At 40.5% G+C, this 22,009-nt stretch overlaps 1 protein-coding gene across 1 annotated transcript in view; it reads right to left on the bottom strand.

Annotated features, from left to right (window-relative positions):
• The window catches only part of FBXL13 (F-box and leucine rich repeat protein 13), a 144,771-nt gene that overhangs the window by 11,061 nt on the left and 111,701 nt on the right, over positions 1-22,009 (bottom strand). Inside the window, exon 17 of the mRNA XM_006085451.3 lies at positions 15,259-15,342. Coding sequence (XP_006085513.3) covers positions 15,259-15,342 — 84 coding nt within the window. The remainder of the gene's footprint in view (positions 1-15,258; positions 15,343-22,009) is intronic.

Below are 22,009 nucleotides of genomic sequence, written 5' to 3'. Positions count from 1 at the left end.
CCCAGGGGCGATCGAGGCCGGCAGCCACCACTCACACACATTGATGGTGCTGAGCGACTGGGACCGGCACCGGGCGCCAGCAGCGGGTGTGAGCAGTGGCTCCAGCGCCAGCTGCAGGTGCAGGCGGGGCTGTTGCCGGCAGTGGGTGCGAGAGATGGCTGCTGGCCCCGATTGCCACTCAGGAGCAGGGAGAGGTGGAGAAGCAATCAGGGTCAGCAGCTGCCACTCACACCCACTAGAGGCCCAGCACACAAAATCATGTGTGGGTAGGGTCCTTAGGCCTAGCCCGCAATCAGGGCCATCTTCCGCCTGCTCACCAGTCCCCAGTCCCGCCCCGCTGCCGCCCACCCCAGTTCCCTGGGGTTCCCCGTTCACCATCCAGTGATCGGAGCCTGCAGGTTGGAGGGAGGGGCCAAGAGGTCTGCCTTCCACCCACTCACCAGTCCTCAGTTCTGCCTCACCGCCACCCACCCTGGTTCTCTGTTCACCATCGGGTGATCTATCAGAGCCTGCGGGCCCGGGGGAGGGACCAAGAGGTCATCTGTTCTGCTCGCTTGCCAGTCCCGCCCCGCAGCCACTCACCCCAGGTCCCCATGGCTCCCTGTTCATCATCTGGCAATGGGAGCCTGAGGGCCGGGGGGAGAGACCAAGACTTCTGCCTTCTGCCCTCTCACCAGTCCCCAGTCCTGCCCTGCTGCCACCCACCCTGGTTCCCCGTTGGCCATCCAGCAACCGGAGCCTGCAGGCTGCGGGGAGGGACTGAGAGGTGGTCAATGCACCTCATAGCAACTGGTCGATTGATCGTTCTGGTCATTATGCCGTTATGGTCACTGGCCTTTTATTATATAGGATAGAATACAGTAGATTCTCAATAAAAACTAGTTGGTTGATCAATCTTTATGTGTCTTCAATGATATAAAGAGTTCTGTTTTAATAATACAGGAATTCTTATGTTTCAAGGAGTAGGATAACATTGCTTTCTACTTAGAGAATAGATAGCCTTCAATGAACCAGAGAAAATTTAAAACAAAAAGGAATATTTAAACAGTAAGAATAATTTATGGAGACATGAAACAAGCTTTAAAGGGAGATTCAAGACTCTCAGTGTCTGAAAACCCTCATTGGTGACATCTCTCAATGTCTTGGGCTGCTTGAATCAGTTATGCATTAAGCCTTTTTTTTCAAAAGCTCTAATATTCTTTGAAGTTGAACTTTCTCAGAGGTTTAAATTAAACAATAATGCAAAAATGATTAAAAAGTCTTTGATGCATTCATGGTAGCATTCTCATCCATGGAAAATCTGAGGCACAAAAATTGGTATAAGGCTTTATGCATGGCATAAATCAGTGCAGATCCGAGAAATAAGTCAGAACTTTTCCTCTCATATTCATATTTTCCTTTAGAGACATGTAAGTCATATTAAGTACTTAAGTCTACAGGCATGTTTCAATATAATCATTCATTAAATTCCATTTCTCTCCTACAGATAAGATTATTATATACTTTTCTGTCTCTAGTGGTGCGGAATCATACATGTACCAGTACAGTTGATATTCTTTTCTTGGAAAGTGGTAGGCTAAGCTTCTTCCAAGTCAAAATCCTTTATAATGAAGATGGAGAGAAAAGGCAAAAATTATCAAGTGTAGCCCAGCTTGTGAGGCTCGGTGGTTGAGTATTGACCCATGAACCAAGAAATTGCCAGTTAGATTCCTGGTCAGGGCACATGTCTGGATTGCAGACTCAATCTCTAGTAGGGGGTGTGCAGGAGGCAGCCGATCGATGTTTCTCTCGCATCCATGTTTCTATCTCTCTATCCTTCTCCCTTCCTCTCTCTCTCTCAAATCAATAAAAACATATTTTTTAGAAAAATTATCAAGTTTGGCTCCCTTCACACATATCACCCAATTTTGCTGTGGGTTAACAACCTTAAAGAAAACTTCCAAATCTCTTAGTTAAATAGTTTTTTCCCCTGTACCTTCTGAGCTGAGTCAGTGGCGGGGGGCGGGGGGCGAGGGGGAAGGGAAATTAATAACTGCATTCCTAAATGGGGTATGTAGTGGAGACTGAGTTTCACTCACATTTACTGACTGTCACAATAATGTGCTTTTGCCAAAATCCTGATTTAAATCATCTCGACAGGTGGCAGTTCCCAGCCTTACAAAAGCTCACCTAATGTTGCATACTTCATGACACCATCTCTTGGCTATTTGTCTCATTAGGTCTGATTAATTCTACCACAGTACCAAGTTTTGTGGGGGTTTTTTCCCTATTGATAATTATGGAAATATCTTGTACTGTCAAGAAACATTTTCTATAATGAAGACTTTGATAGGCTGCCTCAAAAGCTAAAACACAAGTTCCACAATTTTAAGTAATAAATTAAACCCAAAACTATAATTTCTTGGGCCTTGTATATTGCTTAAGGTATAGTGCTCCACTTCACCAAAAACAGCCTTGTTCCACTACTAATCAGAGCAGGAAGGAGTGGTGGCCTGAGCACACTGAGTTGGGAAATAAGGGCCTTTCCACCAAAACCAAACTATGCAGAGTCTCTTCTCTTGGTGAGTTGCATTTTCACCCTCCATGCCAGAGAATTCAGGCTGAGAAAGGCTTAGCTAAGGCCCAACCTTGGAGGACCATGCTGCTTTTAACTATGGAGAGGTCTCTGAAAGGGGGAAAGGGCAAGGCCAAGGCCCCAAACAAATATTTCCAAAGATACTTTCATGATGAAATTTGTTACTGAATGGCGATTTGGGAAATGAACATTAGCTTTAAGCCAGCTCAAAAGTAGCTTATTTCATGAAGTGTTCCCCAATTCCTCTGGAAGAAATGTCTCTTCCAAATTCCTATATATTTTATTTCTTTTTTTTCTTTCTTTCTCACTTTCTACTTGTACTGTAGCTTTATAATAGTCTTACCTTCTACATTGACTATACCTTCTGGAGAGCAAAGTCTATATCAAATTTAACTTTGTGGCCCCAATATCTATGATGCAGAAGAAGTTCAATATGGGAAAGTGTCCAAAGGAATGAGAACTGCCTCTTAGCTCAGGAGTGAGGAGAATGAGCTCCCACAGATCACTCTCAGAACACCAAGTCTGGTCCTTCCTTGCACTCTGTTTAATAGTTGTTGGAGGCAGAGTAGGAGGATGGTTAAGAGCGGAGCATCTGGAGCACAGAGTAGGGTTGTTGTGAGGTTTGAATGAGTTGATATGAATAAAGCAATTGAACAGTACCTGGCTCACAGTAAGCAGTCAATAAGTAGTAGCTAGTACTATTATTTTTAATTCACTACTTCTCAGTGGCTATGATCACCAAATTTCTAAAATCATGCACACCATAGTAAAAATATTTTGAGCACATACTTTCAATAAATGTATGTTAGTTTACTTATAAATTATATAGACATACAACTATTTAAATATATATTATATCTTATAAATCATATGTTGATGTCAGAAATGCCCAAACCTGTAGAGCAGTGATTCTCAACTTTCTGGTCCTTTAAATACAATTCCTCATGTTGTGACCCATAAAATTATTTTCATTGCTACTTCATAACTGTAATGTTGCTACTGTTATGAGTCGTAATGTAAATATCTGATATGCAGGATGGTCTAGGCGACCCCTGTGAAAGGGTCGTTTGACTGCCAAAGGGGTCGCGACCCACAGGTTGAGAACCGCTGCTGTGAGAATTTTTATAAGAGTTTATTTGAGTCAAACTGACCACAGGCCAGGAAGCAAGATCTCAAATGCTCCAGAGAAGGACAGTTTTGCAGTTTTGTTTTGTTTTTTTACAAATTTAGAATTAAGGAGGGAGAGTAAGGAAGATTACGTAAAAGGTGGGAGAAAGCAAGGTACAGGATAGATAATGAGATTATGTGCTCCCTTGAGGGTGGCTATGCCTTTAAGGGGTCTGGAAAAGAGGATTTCTTCTGGCATTTCAAAACTGTGTTAACCTCGATGCACAAGAAAAATGGATAGTGCTTGCTTAAAAACCTTTTACTAAAGAAGTTATAAGCCTAGGGTATGACTACCCACCATGACCTGCCCAGCTCAGAATTTATGATCAGATTGCCCTGTGAAGTTACTTTTGCTCAGATTTATTTTGAGCCCATTTTTCAACCATACATATCTACACTAATAAAACACAAAGATGCTAATTGACCATACCTTCGCTATGCCCAAGCCACACCCACCACCAATCAGAGTGACTATATGCAAATTAACCCACCAAGATGGCGGCTGGCAGCCACGGAGCTGGAGCAAGCAGGAGGCTTGGTTGCCCCGGCGATGGAGGAAGCCAAGCTTCCGGCCTGCTCTGGCCAGCTGTGGCCTCCGAAAAAGACAACAAAGTTTCAATTTTAGAAGCTAAATAAATCCCAGATACCTGCTTCCAGCCAGCCTCCACTGGGAGCTTGGGTGGCCAGGGGCTGTGGCCAGCCTGCCATCAGCCCCTCACCCAGGATGGCCACACCCTCATAGGGTGAGGCTCCCCAATGGGGGCCTTGGCCAGCCTGCAAACAGCCATCAGCCCCTCACCCAGACTGGCCAGGCACCCCAGCAGGACTCCCCACCCTGAAGGGGGTGTGGCCAGCCTGAAAACGGCCCTCAGCCCCTCACCCAGGCTGGCCAGGCACCCCAGTGGGGACCCCCACCTTGAGGGGGCTGTAGCAAACAGCCATCAGCCCCTCACCCAGGATGGCCAGGCATCCGAGGGGTGACCCCCCTGAAGGGGCTGTAGCCATGCTGCAAACAGCCATCAGCCCCTCACCCAGGCTGGCCACACTCTCATGGGGTAAGGGTCCCCACTGGGGGGCTTGACCAGCCTGAAAACAGCCATCAGCCCCTCACCCAGGCTGGCCAGGTACCCCAGAAGGACCCCCCTCCCTGAAGGGCGTGTGGCCAGTCTGAAAACGGCCCTCAGCCCCTCACCCAGGCTGGCCAGGCACCCCAGCGGGACCCCCACCCTGATCCGGGACACCCTTCAGGGAAAACCAGCCGGCCCCCACCCATGCACCAGGCCTCTATCCTATATAATAAAAGGGTAATATGCAAATTGACCTAACAGCAGAGCGACTGGGAATCACTGGTCACTATGACACACACTGACCACCAGGGGGCAGACACTCAATGCAGGAGCTGCTCCCTGGTGATCAGTGCGTTCCCACAGGGGGAGCTCTGCTCAGCCACAAGCCAGGCTGATGGCTGCCAGTACAGCAGTGGTGGTGGGAGCCTCTCCTGCCTCCTCAGCAGCACTAAGGATGTCTGACTGCAGCTAGGCCTGCTCCCCGCTGGCAAGTGGACATCTCCCGAGGGATCCCAGGTTGCCAGAGGGATGTCTGACTGCCAGCTTAGGCCCAATCCCCCAGGGAGCGGACCTAAGCCAGCAGGTGGTCATCCCCCAAGGGGTCCCAGACTGTGAGAGGGCACAGGCCGGGCTGAGGGACCCTCCTGAGTGCACAAATTTTTGTGCACCGGGCCTCTAGTAAAAACAAATAAAATGTATGAGATAAAAATAAATCTAAATAGAAGTTCTAATATTTTCTTGTCACACTGAAATAGATTTTCTTACTCATTTGCCAAAGTAAATGTTTTCTCTTGAGATATCTACTCAACAGTACACCTTTGGTTGTCAGTAAACTTTGACAATTTACTGGCTGCAGACTGAGTATTTGATGAAAACAAGTGGATTACTTTTAAAATATAAAATGTGACAAATGCATAAAAAGACATCAAATGAGGGGAAATTAAAGATTAGAAAGGGTAAGCAGTGAGAGAGAAAGTGTATTGGAAAGAAGACTAGGAAAAGAATGCAACAAAACATATTTAAATTATATTTTATAATTAGGATTTGTTGGGGAAAAAATCCACAACCATTGAAGGTTTTAGACTTTATTGCCTAAATAAAAATGAGCCAGGGTTAGACTACCCAAAAGCCAATCAAATATTTTTCTTGTGGCCTGTGGCATAATCCACATTTTCCATTTTTCTAAGATAAGTGAAACAAAAAGGTGTCCAGTGGCCCAGTTACCTGGTACTCCTCCAAAAGCCTCTGTGGGACAAGAAGGGCATGGGAATTACTTGAGCTAGATTAACCAGCCTGAAAGAGCTGACAGGTGTCTATTTGCACAGCCAGCCACCCTATGTTTTCTCTTTCTCATTCTTTACCAAGAAAATGGCAACTCAGAACTTTTACTCTAAGGACAAAGTCACACCATCCTTTCGTGACCTCTTCCATCTAAGAATCTCTAGGAAATAATGAGTTCATGAACCATGGGTGCTGCTGCCTTGATCTTTCATTTGGGGGCATGTAGAATAAGAGATGACATCAAGGGAGCCTCTGGTCAACAGAGGGCCTGGAAAGAGAAGTTGTGTCCGTGACCTTGAGCAATTTATTTAACCTTGAGAGTCCTCATCTGAAGAGAATGAAAACAACTGTCTATCCATCTCGCAGGCTTCTTGGAAGTTGAAAATGTGTACTCCAAAAGCACTTGGCAGACATACGCCCTATACAAATGCTGGCTTTTGTCAGCAGTGGAACCAGAGAAAATCTGGAACAATCTCATCTATAGTTTAACATGCTGAAGACTTTGGGATGAGGAAATACCATGCGCAGAATTTAAGTGGAATCTGATAAGAGAAGGTTATTAGAAGTCATAACATGGAGAAATCACAGCTCCCTGTGAGACATGCCACAGGAACTCAGTTCATATCAGGTGAGGCACAAATAGCAAAGCATAAAAGATAAAAGGCAGATTGGTCATTTAGGTTTAAGAAGCAAAAGAAGCATAAAGTCATAATCTTATGTGGGTAAAAGTAGGATTCTGATGTTTATTTTTCCTGCCTTTTTATTTTTGCCTTCAGACGATCTGACAGGTTTTATTGATGTCTTGGCAAGTTTTGTCTAACGTAGGATAAACTAATGTCCCAGGGGCAGCTTCAAGGTTGGGAGAGGACTCCCAAGGATTATCTCCCTTTAAACACAGTCTCTTTGGAGTTCTTTTCATGAAAATAACAGATGTGCACATTCTTTCAGTGAGTCCATCAGTGCTTCAGTTGTCTGAGAATGGTTCTCCCCAGTGGGAGTGGGCAAGAAGCCAGGACTGGTATGGGGTTCTCTTACGAGTCAGCTATTTATCAGCCAAGAAAACATGGTACCCATGACTTCAGTATCCCTCGGAACCTTACAGACTGTGGGAAAATGACAAGCCATCAAATCCCACATCCTTTGAAGTTTAGCAAATTTCTAATCCTATTGAATTGTCTCTAAAATTGGAAACACACTACTCTGAGAAGCAACAGAGGATAGCAAGCTTAATTCTTTTGCTCACAGCCTTTGAAGGCAAAATAATGTGTAGGTATCTTGTTAGGAGTTTGTGATTCTCAGTTGATTCTAGGTACCTGGGTCTCTTAAGTGTATGTTGTTCTATTATAAATTCTAGGAGTCCATTCTTGGCATGGATAGCAGATTTCTGTAACAAAGCTCTTACTTGTTTCAGGTTTTGTGGGAGTTGCTTTTTCCATAAGATACCAGATACCCATTTCTTAATTCTACCAGAGGGATTCCTTATTTCCCTCAACCAAGACTCTGTAAAATTATTCTGAACCTGGGACCTTCTGGGATCTTCATCACAGACAGTTTAGTCAATTAATTCCTAATAGTAACCTGGAGTATTGGAAAAGGTAAAGAATTTTTCTGAGCAGTATGGCCAAGAGATAAAGTATCCAGACCTCCAGATGTCCCATCTCTCCATACAGGAGATTTCAGAGCATCCACCACCCCAAAGGCCAAGGATTAAGGCCATTTTGTAAAGGGGTCCTACGTGTGTTGCTTTAACTATCCCTGGAGAAGAGGTGGGGCTATTGAAATCTCATGCTTTGACAATTCTTGAATGATTTAATCTTAGAAACCAAATAGAAATTCATGTTGGCTTTTTAAAAAGTGTTGCAATGTGGAGTCAACACATCATCCTTGGCATTGTAAGTCAGTATGTGTCAAAGGCCTCTAAAATCAATTGTGGTTAAGCACTAGGGGGTGAAGTCTATCAACTTATGAAATTAATTGATGAGAATCTTGCATAAACATTTTATAACTAGTCAGAAAAAAATAGTGATTTAAAATAAGAGTTTAAAATCTGAAAAGAGTCCCTGGAAAGTAATCCAGTTTTTGCTGTTTGGGCAAGAATGAATTCAACATGAATGTTAGGGTAAGACATAAATCCAATTCTTCTTACACTCTAGAGAGAAATGTCCAGAACAGACTGGCCAAAGGCCATTCTTGGGGAGGAGGACTCAGGACTGTTGCTGAGTGAGGTGGGTACTCCTAGATCTTCTGACCTGAGTGTCCATGTAAATTCTCCACACTAATTATAAGGGTCTCAATTTTATAGTGCAGGTAGTCCAGGATACAGGACTGAGGTCCCTGAACTCTCAGCCCCCATTTGGACTCAGCGTGGAGCAGACCCACATCTATAGAACTGCTTGACTTACTGAGCAGTACTGGGTCAGGCTGAAAGCCAAATAAATAGCAATAGATCTCGCTCTGCTGTTCTCCCAACTATGAAGTGACTCGTGACTTGCCCCACACGGCCACCCTCCCTTATTCCTTGATCCATCTTCTCTACTTCCCTTTCTATTTGTAAATCAAGATAAATCTGTTATTAAATTAAGGGTCAAATAAGTAGCAAAAATAAAAGTTTGCAACCCGAGAATGAATAAAAAGTTAAACAAAGGGAAGATTAAAGGAGAAAAGGAACTTGTTATCTCATGTCCAAGCAGTTAAGGCAAGATTGAGGGTCTCAAAAGAGGGGGCTCTGAAAGAACAATGAGGGAAGCAGAGGTTCTAGCATCTCTGCTGCTGCTTATACCCCATAAACAAAGTTTTTAGATACCTTTGTGATCATCAGAGAACATGACATTAACCCAGGCTACAACTAGGCTGTTAAAATTCCTCAGTGATGCCATTTGCAAGATATCAGTAAACCAGTTTGTGAAGACTACAAACTAGACAGAAAACACAGAAGAGTAGATGAGACTGAACCTCCACCACATACCTCTTATTTCTCACATAATTATAAATATACCCACTGCATTCTGGTTGCGGGGCTTTAAAAAACAGATATCCTTATCTGTTAGAGATACTTTTTCATAATAAAAGATAAGAGGAGGCCATGTTTGAGTTTGAAGAACAAAGACATTCTTGAAATTACCTGTAAATAGAGTAAAAACAGTAACAAATTCCAACAGAGCTCCCTTAGCTTGCCTGCAGCCACCACACGCCTTTGGAGAGAGTGGGAGTGCTTAAAAGACTTATACAAGTAGAGGGGGGTACAGAGAGCTTAGAGGAAGCACAGAGAAAATCACTCACAAGAAGAGAAAGTGCCACAATAAATGCCAAAATGCTGAATAGGACTTGGTAGTTCATAGCCCTGGCTACGTGACTTGGCTGTGGAAAGGGCTTGAAAATGAGGGCTCCACAAACTCCCAGGCAGGCAAGCCAGATGTAAGTAGATCATCCTTAACTGTGTCTTCACCCCTGTCCGCATCCAAATGATCAAGTCTCATGGATTTTGCCACCTAAAAGTTCTCCATTGCATTCCCTTCTCTCCAACCTCACTGTTACTGCCCATGTTCAAGCCACCATCCTCTCTCCTGTGGATGATAACAAAAACCTCTCAACTTATATTACCTTTATTTTTTAAATATATTTTATTGATTTTTTACAGAGAGGAAGGGAGAGGGATAGAGAGTTAGAAACATCGATGAGAGAGAAACATCGATCAGCTGCCTCCTGCACACCCACTACTGGGGATGTGCCCGCAACAAAGGTACATGCCCTTGACCAGAATCAAACCAGGGACCCTTCAGTCCGCAGGCTGATGCTCTATCCACTGAGCCAAACCGGTTAGGGCAACTTATATTACCTTTAATCTAAATAGCTGTCCTCTCTCCCCTCTGCCTTTATATCTAACTTTCATCTTATTTTTTTACATCTTTATTGTTGAAAGTATTACATGTGTCTCCTTCTGCCCCCTCCATGGACCCTTTCTAGCCTGCCCCTGGCCTTTATCAACCTATTGTCTGTGTCCATGGGTTATGCATATATACACACAAGTTCTTTGGTTGATCTCTTCCTACCCACCCACCCCCACCTTTCCTCCGAGATTCCACAGTCTCTTCCATGCTTCTATGTCTTTGGATCTATTTTGTTCATCAGTTTATTTTATTCATTAGATTTCACATATGAGTGAGATCATATGATACTTGTCTTTCTCTGACTGGCTTATTTCGCTTAGCATGATACTCTCCAGGGCCCTCCATGCTGTCTCAAAGGGTAAGAGATCCTTCTTTTTTACTGCTGCCTAGTATTCCATTGTGTAAATGTACCACAGCTTTTTTATCCACTCATCTACTGATGGGCACTTAGGCTGTTACCAGATCCTAGTTATTGTAAATTGTGCTGCTGTGAACAGAAGGGTGCATACATTCTTTCTGATTAGTGTTTTGGGTCTCTTAGAATATATTTCTAGAAGTGAGATCACTGGGTCAAATGGGAGTTTCATTTTTAATTTTTTGAGGAAATTCCATATTGTTTTTCATAATGGCTATACCAGTCTGCATTCCCATCAGCAATGTACTAGGGTTTCCTTTTTTCCACATCCTCGCCAGCACTTGTCATTTGTTGATTTGTTGATGGTAGCCATTCTGACAGGTGTGAGGTGATACCTCATTGTCATTTTAATTTGCATCTCTCTGATGATCAGTGACTTTGAGCATTTTTTCATGTCTCTTGGCCATCTGTATGTCTGCTTTGGAGAAGTGTCTATTGCCCATTTTTTCATTGGGTTGTTTGTCTTCCTTTTGTTAAGTTGCATGAGTTCCTTATATATTTAGATATTAACCCTTTATCGGATGTATCATTGCCAAATATGTTCTCCCATACAGTGGAATCCCTTTTCATTTTGTTAATGGTTTCTTTTGCTGTGCAGAAGCTTTTATTTTGATGCAGTTCCATTTGTTTATTTTCTCCTTAGTTTTCTTTGCCTTAGGAGATGTATCTGTAAACATTTGTAACACGAGATGTCTGAAATTTTGCTGCCTATGATTTCTTCTAGGATTTTTATGGTTTCACGACTTACATTTAAGTCTTTTATCCATTTTGAGTTCAATCTTGTATATGGTTTAAGTTGGTGGGCTAGTTTCAATTTTTTTTGCATGTATCTATCCAATTTTCCCAACACCATTTATTGAAGAGACTGTCTTGACTCCATTGTATGTTCTTGCCTCCTTTGTCAAATATTAATTGACCTAATGGCTTGGGTCAATTTCTGGGGTTTCCGTTCTGTTCCATTGATCTATATGCCTGTTCTTGTGCCAGTACCAGGCTGTCGGGGGTTTTTGTTTTTGTTTTTTCTTTTTTTTTTTAATCCTCACCCAAGGATATTTTTCCCATTGATTTTTAGAGAGAGTGGAAGAGAGAGGAAAAGACAGAGAGAAACATTGATGTTAGAGAAACACATGATTGGTTGCCTCCTGCATGAGCCCTGACCAGGTATGTGCCCTTAACCGGAATTAAACCTGGGACCCTTCAGTCTGCAGGCTTACACTCTATCCACTGAGCCAAACCGGCTAGGGTGTACCAGACTGTTTTGATTACAGTAGCTTTGTAGTATAACTTGATATCTGATAATGTGATCCCTCCAACTTTGTTTTTTCTTGAGAATGCTGCAGTTATTTGGGGTCTTTTTTGGTTCCATACACATTTTGGAGTGTTTGTTCTAGATCTGTGAAATATGCCATTGGTATTTTTAATAGAGATTACATTGAATCTGTAGATTGCTTTGGGTATTATGGCTATTTTAACGATTTTAATTCTACCAATTCATGAACACCCCAAAATGTGTGTCTTCATGAGCACCAAATAATTTTAATTTAACATGATCATTGAATGTCTAATGTTCTCAGAAAAAAAAAACTCAAGTTGAAGAAAGTAATGAAAACCAGATCCTAAAAAGTCAATACTGAGACTACACATGCTCAATCTGCATGTGTTGTGGTTTTCAGTAAAACACTACAATGAGGTAGTTCATGACTCTTGAAAAACCTAACCAATGTAAAAATGCTTAGTTACTTGTTTTTCTCATTAAATCATTATGTACCAGGTAAAATAAAAGTTTTCAATGTCTTATGATTAAAAAGAGACTCTCCTATAGTTACCTTTTATAAATAACAAGAAAAAATTTCTGACAAATTGTAGATAATTCAAACATCTCAGTTTAATCACCTTATGTTACTCCCTTCCTCTCTCTCTTGTAAATCTAGATAAAGGAATCGTGGAATTGACTTTATGCATCACTTTCTCCTCCCCACCTCCTTTGTCTTATTTATTTAGAAACTTAATAATTGGGCTGGAGGAGGCACAGAGGAGAAAGATTACCACATGCCTGGAAGTGTGAACCTTGGAAGGGATAAAACTGGATAAAAGCCACCACATTCACACACACACACACACACACACACACACACACACACACCCCAAAGGCAGGAAAAGGGGATAATAAGAGAAACAATTTTTTTGTAAACTTTAATAGAACAGCTGATCTTGTGCAACTAATAATTAAATAATTCTATATTTCTATGCTCCTGTAGTCACCCATTTTTTTCTTGTAAATAACTGAAAATAAATATACACCTACTTGAAAAGATTTTATTTTTATTTATTTATTTACTAGAGGCCCGGTGCATGAAATTCGTGCACTCCGGGGGGGGGTACCCCAGCCTGGCCTGTGCCCTCTCACAGTGTGGGAGCCCCGCGATCAATCACCCCAAAGAGATAGGCCTCACCCACCCATCCAGGGCTCCTGGATGGATTGCCCCAAAGAGGTAGGCCGGAGCCGGGGTCCTGCCTCCATGCCACGCAGAGCTGCGGGACTCCCAGGCCTTGCTATGCACACAGTCCTGCCCACCCACGTGCGCCCACTGAGCACGCAGCCTCCTGGTGATGGATTGTGACAGCATGAGGGCATCACATCATGATGGTGTGAGGGCATGATGGCCATTTACATATTAGCTCTTTATTATATAGGATTTATTTATTTAATTTATTTTGTTAATCCTTGCCTGAAGATAATTTTTCCATTGATTTTTAGAGAGAGTGAAAGGGAGGAAGGGAGAGAGAGAGAGAGAGAGAGAGAGAGAGAAACATCCATGTGAGAGAGACACATCAATTGATTGCCTCCCACACGCACCCTGATGGGGGCCAGGGAATGAAACTGAAATATGCCCTTCACCAGGAATCAAACCTGCAGCCCTTCAGGTGTATGGGCCACTGAGCCACACCAAAAGATTACATTTTTTAAAGCTATGCTAAACTCAGCTGTGTGACCATATAGTTAGCATATGGGTAAATGCTTTAATCTAAAATATCTCAGAGTACCTAAAAATAGGGTAATTTTCAAGCTCTAAAGAGTGAAAATAAAAATGACTAGAACCCACTGACCAAAAGAGAAATGGCAAAAAATGCTGGCTTCCTGGTACTTAGCCTCACCGTTTGATCAGCACTCTCACCCAAAGGAGCATTTTAAAAATTAATAAGTGATGCATATTAAGAGGCTATTTCAACACTTCTGAATGATTTTAATACTTCTGAATGATTCATAGTTATTGGTCAAATGTAATTACGATTTAAGAAATATAATTCAATATTAATATTTAACCTTTATTTTAATAGCCTTTGCTCTATCACCTTGTCAAAGACCCTTTGAAAGTCTGACTAAATCATATTCATGGATAAAGTTTTGTGTAAATGCATGTTTAATCCTTACATGAGCTGCAATAGTTACTAGTAAATCATGGTTTATTCTTAGAGGAACCTTTTGGCTTTTTCTCCTAGTAGGTTACATGCATCTAAATGTTCTGTAACCCTTTTTGTTACTGTAGAGTTACAATCTTGTCCTAAATGGAACTTGTTGACCTCTCTGTGATTTTTGTTTATAAGGATAGTGTTTGTTCTTTTTAATTCTTTATACAATTGAATATAGTAGTAAGCACATTTCTTAGGAACTTCTTAGAATCTTGATACCCAGGATCTGGAATTGGAAGAAATTGACATCGCTTGACACTAATGCCCCTAAAGATTTCTTAAGTACCATTACATTGTCCAGACAAAATGAAATATAGTCAAAATAATTTGAAAACAATTTTTCTTCACTAAGTCATATTGTCAGTCAACCATTTAAAGCAGCAGTCCTCCATTTCTATTCTCCGTTTTTGTAAAACTAGAATTATATGCTCAAGTCTATAGCACTGTTTGATCTGGCACCCTCTATAGCTCACCAGTTTATATAATACTTTAACACTCTCCTATTAGTCATGTTAGAACTTCTTGTAAAGAAGCTTACAGACTCATGGAAGACATCTTCAAGTTTGCCATTCTCTGTGGACTTGTCAGCTATCACTTGTGTTAATCTTCCACTTGTGGGATAAATCCTTTTACTTCAATAAGTTTCTTTCTTTAAATTTTTTCCCTCTAGTTTAGCTCTGGGTTTTTATAAGTCTCAGGGATTTTGAACTCTCAGGAAACTTTATATGGAGCTTCCAGTGTTTAACATTTACCCATTCCTAGTTTATTGGTTCCCTTTTAAAATGTTACCTTCCACGATTTACTAATAGGCAACCAGATTTTATCCTAGTTCAATACATGTATGACATGTGATTCTGGTTTTTCTACTGTAACAGTACACTGATATGCTTAATGTTGTTGGACCTTGCTCATAGTAGCTACTTTGTGACTTCCTAGGTATGCCTCAAGGCTAGGTCTAGGAAATTTACCTTTCTCATGAGTTTTTAAAGTACTAATTGAACACGTAATTGTTTATAATATCCAGTTACTTACCTCATGCTTTCCATTCTGGGTAAAATATGCTACCCGCTGTGTTTGAGACACTTAAGTTCCTAATTGTTAAGTACCTGGTATAACTTTTCAAACTCTCCCAATTTTCATGGTTAGACTATATAACATTTCTATATGCAGGACACCTTTATAGGTTTACACTTTTACCATATTGCATTTCATCATTCTCCAAGTAAAATGTCGCCCTATACCTATAGATCCTAGGAATTGATTTTGTCTCAACCAAGATCACATACATGTAGTTATATTTCCAAACCATTTTTCCCACTGTGACCTACAAAGTTTATTTAATTTGTGCTTAATTTTCCATCTTAATTCTTTATCAAAATGACTTAATTATCTTACCTGAATTCCATAATTGGTGAATTCATAACACTCAGATAGAGAAAGTTCCTTTAATTTTTTATGTCTGGAAAGTATCGACAAACCCTAAAAATGTTTAATGTAAAGATTATTTTGTGGTTATAGTTTAGATAGAAGATATATTTCCAATAAGAGAGCCATTCATACGAAAAGATTTAGCTTCTGTCTTATATTTCTTTACACTTAGCAAATCATAAAATAACTTTGGTTAGGCAACAATATTAAATAAAAATTTCAGGTTGTCTCTAATGTTTTTGCAAAAAGTGTCACAGTACCCCAGGACCAGAAAACTCCTTATCTTGTTAACTGTTTCTAAGTAAATGTTATCTAAATCAATACAAACAAATCTTAAAGACCCCTAAACTTAACCTTTATTTTGAAGATATTTAATGTGGCTAATGAATCTGTTTTTCAATAAATTCTTATTGTCTCACCTAAAAATCTTTAGCTGATTTTATTATGTTTAATTGCTTGAAAAGAGGGAACAGATCTTTATATAAAGGCCTGTGGACAGATAAAATCATTCATCAATAGTCCACTTCTTTTTCAGTTCAAAAGCTTTCTTTCTTCTTATTTAAAAAAAAAAACAGATTGCCCTTTTCAGTTTAAATTTAATTATAGTTTATATATAATATTAGTTTCTTGTCTAAATATAGTGATTCAACATTCATATACCTTACAATGTGATCACTACACTAAGTCGTAATCATCTATTACTGTGCAAACTTACCACAATGTTATTGACTATATATAATTCCCCTTTACCTTTTTCGCCCATCCCCACACCCACACCACTTTGGCAACCATCAGTTTTAATCACAGTTTCTACAATTCTGTTTTTGTTTTGTTTGTTCATTTTATGTTTGTTTAAGATTCCATGTTTAAGTGAAGCCATATGGTATTTGTCTTTCTCTGTCTGACTTATTTCACTTAGCATAATACCTACTTGGTCCATTATGTTCTTGCAAATGGCAAGATTTTATTTTTTTATTGCTGTGTAAATTCCAGTGTGTGTGTGTGTGTGTGTGTGTGTGTGTAAACACTTAGGTTGTTTCCAATTCTTGGCTACGGTGCAATGAACATAGGAGTGTGTATATGTTCTCAAATTAGTTTCCATTTTCTTCAGATAAATACCCAGAAGTGGAATTGCTGGGTCATATGGTAGTTTTATTTTTAGTTTTTTGAGGCAGCGCCATACTCTTTTCCATAGTGTCTGCACCAATTTGCATTCCATTAACAGTGCATGAAGGTTCCCTTTTCTCCACATCCTCAACAATATGTTATTTATTGACTTTCAGATGATAGCCATCCTGACTGGTGTGATATGATATTTCATTGTGATTTTTATTTGCAATTCTCTGAAAACAGCCCTTAAATTTTTTATGAGTGGTTTTGCTGTCCCACTTCTCAGTACTTCCCCCATAAACTGGCATAACTCTCAGATAATGAACTGATTAATGTGCCTTATCGATGCCATCCTCCGGTTTGCAATCGGGATGGATCACATTACTTTTATAATTCCATAAGCTATGTTTCCTAGACCAGGTGGACAAGGAGAGTTCCTTCTCGTTCTATCGTCCCAGAACTGGCTGGCAGGGAAAATAACAAAAATAGTATATGAATTTCTCCTTTTAAATTTGTATTTGCAGGATTGATTTACATTTTACTGATCTTAAACACAACATCAGGACCATAATTTAAAATGATTTTGAAAATATGATGTTTTTTTCAAAATGATGCACATAAAAAAATCCAGATCAAGGGAGAAAGTGCTTGGAATTCTTATTAAACAAAGCCACTGTTTAAATTGTAATATCTAACTTCAGTTAACATTTTTGTATACCACCCCAAAATAAAATCACTTTGTTTATTCTTTTAATTATTTTATTACAAATGTGGATTCTTTTGTTAAGAACACATTATGTTTTCTGCCTCCTTGTTTCAAAACAGAGAATGACCAAACCCTGTGGAGCCATTCACATGTGGTCTGGGTTCCAGATGTGGATGCTATTTTATTGATGTTAGAAGAACTGGATTTAGGTATTCCCCCAACAGAAACCATATTGTTTGAACAAAAATATTAAGAGATGCAAAGTTTGTCTCTTTGCTCTGTACTTGATAGTAGCTAAATATGTTTTATTATATTTATTATGTAGCCAAGTTAGAATTTTTTAAGGTGAACTGGAAATTAAGTACACTTGCTAACTGTGACATTTAACAGTCTACATTCTCTTTACCATTTTATTGAAAATCACTAAAAATTAATATTTGCTAATGTTAAAATAGAATTCCTTGTTTTATCACAATAATTGCTCATTAAAATGTGTGACCTCAAAATTTTATTACTTAACATCATTAGCCATTAGGTAAACGCAAATCAAAACCACAATGAAATGCCACTACATACATACTAGGATGGCTATTCTTAACAAGACAGATAATAAAATGTCTTGGTGAGGATGAGAAGAAATTAAAACTCATTAATGTTGATGAGAATGTGGAATGCTCCAATCACTTTAAAAAATAGTCTAGCAGTTCTCCAAAATGTTAAACATAGTTACCATATGCCTCAGCAATTTCACTCCTAGCTATATATCCAAGAGAAATGAAAATGTATGTCAACACAAAAACTTGTACACAAATATTCCTAGCAGCATTATTCATTTAGAAAAAAAAAAGTAAAAGTGGCCAAATGTTTCAAATGATGAAAGATAAACGTGTTATAGTCATACGATGGAATATTTGGCAATAAGAAAAAGTATTGATGCATACTACTATAGAGGAACATTTAAAACCTTATGCTCAGTAAAAGCAGCCAGACCTAGCCCCGGCCAGTGTGGTTTGGTTGGTTGGAGCGTATAGTCCTGTGCACCAATGGGATGCAGGTTTGAGTCCCAATCTGGGCACATACCAGCTTGTGGGTTCAATCCTCTGTTGGGCGTGTGCAGGGTTCATTTTAATCATAGCTTTCTGACTCAGAAGCTTTTCAGATTAATGACCTAAAGAAATTAGAACCAGCGAGGTAAAATGTTCTACTTGGCACCATGAGGCTCATAAAAGCTCCAAACTAGGAGGTGTTCTCTGAAAAAAATGATGGTTTCAACATTTTACAGACTTTCTTTATACTTTTACAAAGTCTTAAATCTCAGGTCTGGGCAAAATGCATTCATTCTTAATTCATATTCGTTTGATAGATATATATTTAGCATGTATTTATTATACTGATCAGGCTCTGGGGTAGAAACTGGGAGTATAAAGGTCAATGAGGTACAGTATTTGCTCTCAAGGAGTCCACAGTCTGGCATGGAAAACAGGCATATACAACAGATTATTACAACCCAGTAAAAGGTAAATACTGTGCACAGTGGTGGTACCACAGAGGGATGATGAGGCCAGCCACTGTGGATTAGAGAAGACTCCATGGAGGAGAATCGTAAGTTGCCAAGAAAACTATAGAGGGGAAGACATTCTAGGAAGAAGGAACAGAACTGCAAAAGCATTAAGATTTAAAACAATATGGCATGTATAGGGAACTATACAACATGGCATGAATAGATTTATAATAAAGTTTTTGTTGTTGTCAATTCTCACCCGAGGATATTTTTTCCATTGATTTTTTAGAGAGAGTGGAAGGGGTAAGGGAGAAGAGAGAGAGAGAGAGAGAGAGAGAGAGAGAGAAAGAGAGATATCGAAGTGAGAGAGACACATTGATTGGTTGACTCCCACTTACACCCTAACCAGGGCAGGGGATCAAACCTGCAACCAAGGTACATGCCCTTGACCAGGAATCAAGCCTATGACCCTTTGGTGCATGGGCCAATGCTCTAACCATTGAGCCATGCCAGCCAGGGGAATAACAAATTTTTAAAAAATATCTGAAGAGCTGATCCAGGAACTTCTCTTAAGGAGAAAACTGTGGGGCTTTATTTTGGTTTTGTTTTAATACCCTGTTAAGTGCTTGGGATAAAAGTCCTGGGGATTGGCTGGTGCCTTGCTTTTACTTCTGGGAGGGATGGAAAGAGGAGAGTCCGAAGACAAGAAAAAATAAAGAGGAATGAAGAACCAACAAGGTGGAGTAATTGTGTCTCCATGGGGCAAAGGCAGATGGATGCTTACTTTTCAGGAAAGTTGTAACGTCATGAAAATTTAAAGCTTCCTTCATTTTCTTCAAAAGTTAGCTACACTCATGAATGCTTTGCAGGAAAGGTTTTGGTTTTTATTTTCCTAAAGTGTAAGAAGGAGCAAAAGTTAATCAGGCGAAGCACAGAGGAAAGCAGCTGGTGTGCAGGCTGGAAGAATCAGATTGCAAATTGGACGAGAATGCGAGGCCCCAGAAATTCGTAAGAATCTTGGTGAGCACTTTGCTCCATCATAGGCCTTGGAAGTCAGGAACCTGAGTCAGAGGGCCCAGGCGCCCCTCGTAGTTGATTTATATTATAGCTCTGGTATGAGGGTCACTGAAGGAAATGTCAAAACATAAGACCCAAAAGGAAGTAGGCACCAAGTCACGAGGACCTTGTACATTATTCTGAGGAATTTGGATTTCATCCCATGCAACAGAGGTAAACAAAGCTTTCCCTTGGTAGGGAATATGAGCTGCCACATAAGTGGCCATAATGCAAAAAAGAACAAGGATGTGTTTCAAGAGAGATATGAGGGGGCCACAGAGCAAAAAGTCACTGCTTCCGGTTGGCGGTTTAGAAGAGACTTTCATGGAAAAGGGAGAATTTAAATTAGGGCTTAAAGACTAAGATTTTGACAGGCGAAATAATGGGAACAGTGTTTCAGGCTGAGGAAACAGCACGAACAAAGACTGCATTTGGAAAGTGGAGTTGTGTGAGAAGTTATTCAGTTTGGGGTCTCTCGTAGTAGTGAGAGGGGACATGGAACACTGCCAGGAACAGATCCACGGACACAGACATTTAGAAGCAGACAAGTCCTTGAAAACCGTTCTCCCCTCCCTCCCAATATTACATCTGGAATTGTTTAGCTAATGAGTATCACCAACATAAACATAAAGCATCCGTTCCCCTTAGTTTTAAAATATCCATAGAAAGGTTCAAAGAATGGCACAATGAACACCTATATATATATACCCTTTACCTAAATTCACCAATTATAAACATTTTGCCAGGAGTCTAGGATGACTGAAAACTCTGATGTAATTATTGGAGGTTAGATCATGGGAGATCTAAAAAACAAGAGATCCTTGACAGTCAGCAAACAAAAGCAGCCTCCTTTCTTCCTGCCTTTATTTTGAGGATACAGTGGGACGTGAGTTGTGGTACAGAAGGTAGAATTGTGGGGTTGGGGGGAGAGAAGGAGGTTGTTAAATGGTTGTGTAAAAGTTCTGTGATTCCTTGCCAAACATACTGAGGAACAAAACAAACAAACATGAAAATTCTGAAAGTCAAATGGGTATTTATCTTCTTTTTGTCACCCAGGCCCAAAGGGGCCCATAGGATAGAGAGATGTGTCCTGGTGCTGGAATTAAACAGATCTAAAACGGAATTCATCATCTTTTCTCCAAGTCCTCATCCCTCTCTTAGATTCTTTTCCTGGTTAATGATACCACCATGTCTACAATTGACCAGTTAAAACTCTGGGCATTGTCTATGTCTCTACCTCTCCCCTTTGCTCCCCCTATCTAGCCAATCAATCACCAAGCCCTGTCTGTACTACCTCCGAAACATCTCTCATACATGTCCCTTCTGCCACTATCAAAACCTCCTTATTTCTAGCTATCATTGCAGTAGTTCACCCTTTCTTACATAGATCTTCCTTGCTGTCATTTCTGTGCCCAAATCTGTCTGAGTCCTTCTCTGCAGAGTTCTTCCGTGTCTCCCATTGCATATAGCGTGTTGTCTGAATCGCTTTGCGGCCATCCAAGACCACTCACATTCTTCCCTCCACCTCCTTCTCCGGCTTCATCTCCCGCCACGTCCCCTGTCCTCGTGGGCCATACTCTGACAGTATGAAGTCACCTTCCAACAGGTAACTTTCTCTCATGACTCCATGCCTTTTGACCTGCTTCTTCCTCCACTGAGAATGTCCTTTCCTTCTTTGCCTGACAAATAGCCTACCGAAGCTTTCAGCTGCACCTCAAAAGCTGAAAAGCCTCGCCTGACTTCTTCACGAGACATAGCACCCACTTTCCAACGCCTCCACTCTGCCAGGATGCAGGATCTGTGCACAAGTCTGTATTACAACAAATATGCCTCATTATTTCATAAATCAAGTTAATTATTGCTGAGATGTACTGGATACTTTCCAGGTGCCAGGCACTATGTTAAGCAGTTTGCATTCGTTATCTTATTTAATCCTCACAACACTGAGGAAAAGTGATATTATAATCACTATTCCAAAGAGAGGGAAATGGAGGCGCAGAGAGGTTAAGTCACTTGCCCAAGGTTACTTAAGTGTGCTGGCACCAGCCAGGATGTGAGCCCACACCCTGAACTCACGCTTTTTGGAATCTGTAACCATGTAGTGCTCTTACTATTGTTGGTGTCTTGGCACTAGGCTGCACCTTGAGACCAGTACTTTGGCTTTAAATTGAGTACTCCCAGAACCTAGCATAGTGTTTGACACAGTTGACAATGAATAAATACGTGTGAATGAATGAATAGTCTATAAAATTAGCTGTTTTTAGTAAACCCAGTTTTCTCTTATCTTGCTGGCATACTCTCAGAATTCTTGTTTGGAATCTACTTCCCTTTGTGAATCAGTGTTT

This window comes from Myotis lucifugus, unplaced genomic scaffold (genome assembly GCF_000147115.1).
Source record: "Myotis lucifugus unplaced genomic scaffold, Myoluc2.0 scaffold_18, whole genome shotgun sequence".
Classification (NCBI taxonomy): Eukaryota; Metazoa; Chordata; class Mammalia; order Chiroptera; family Vespertilionidae; genus Myotis; species Myotis lucifugus.
This window is presented reverse-complemented; position numbering and strand designations above follow the sequence as displayed.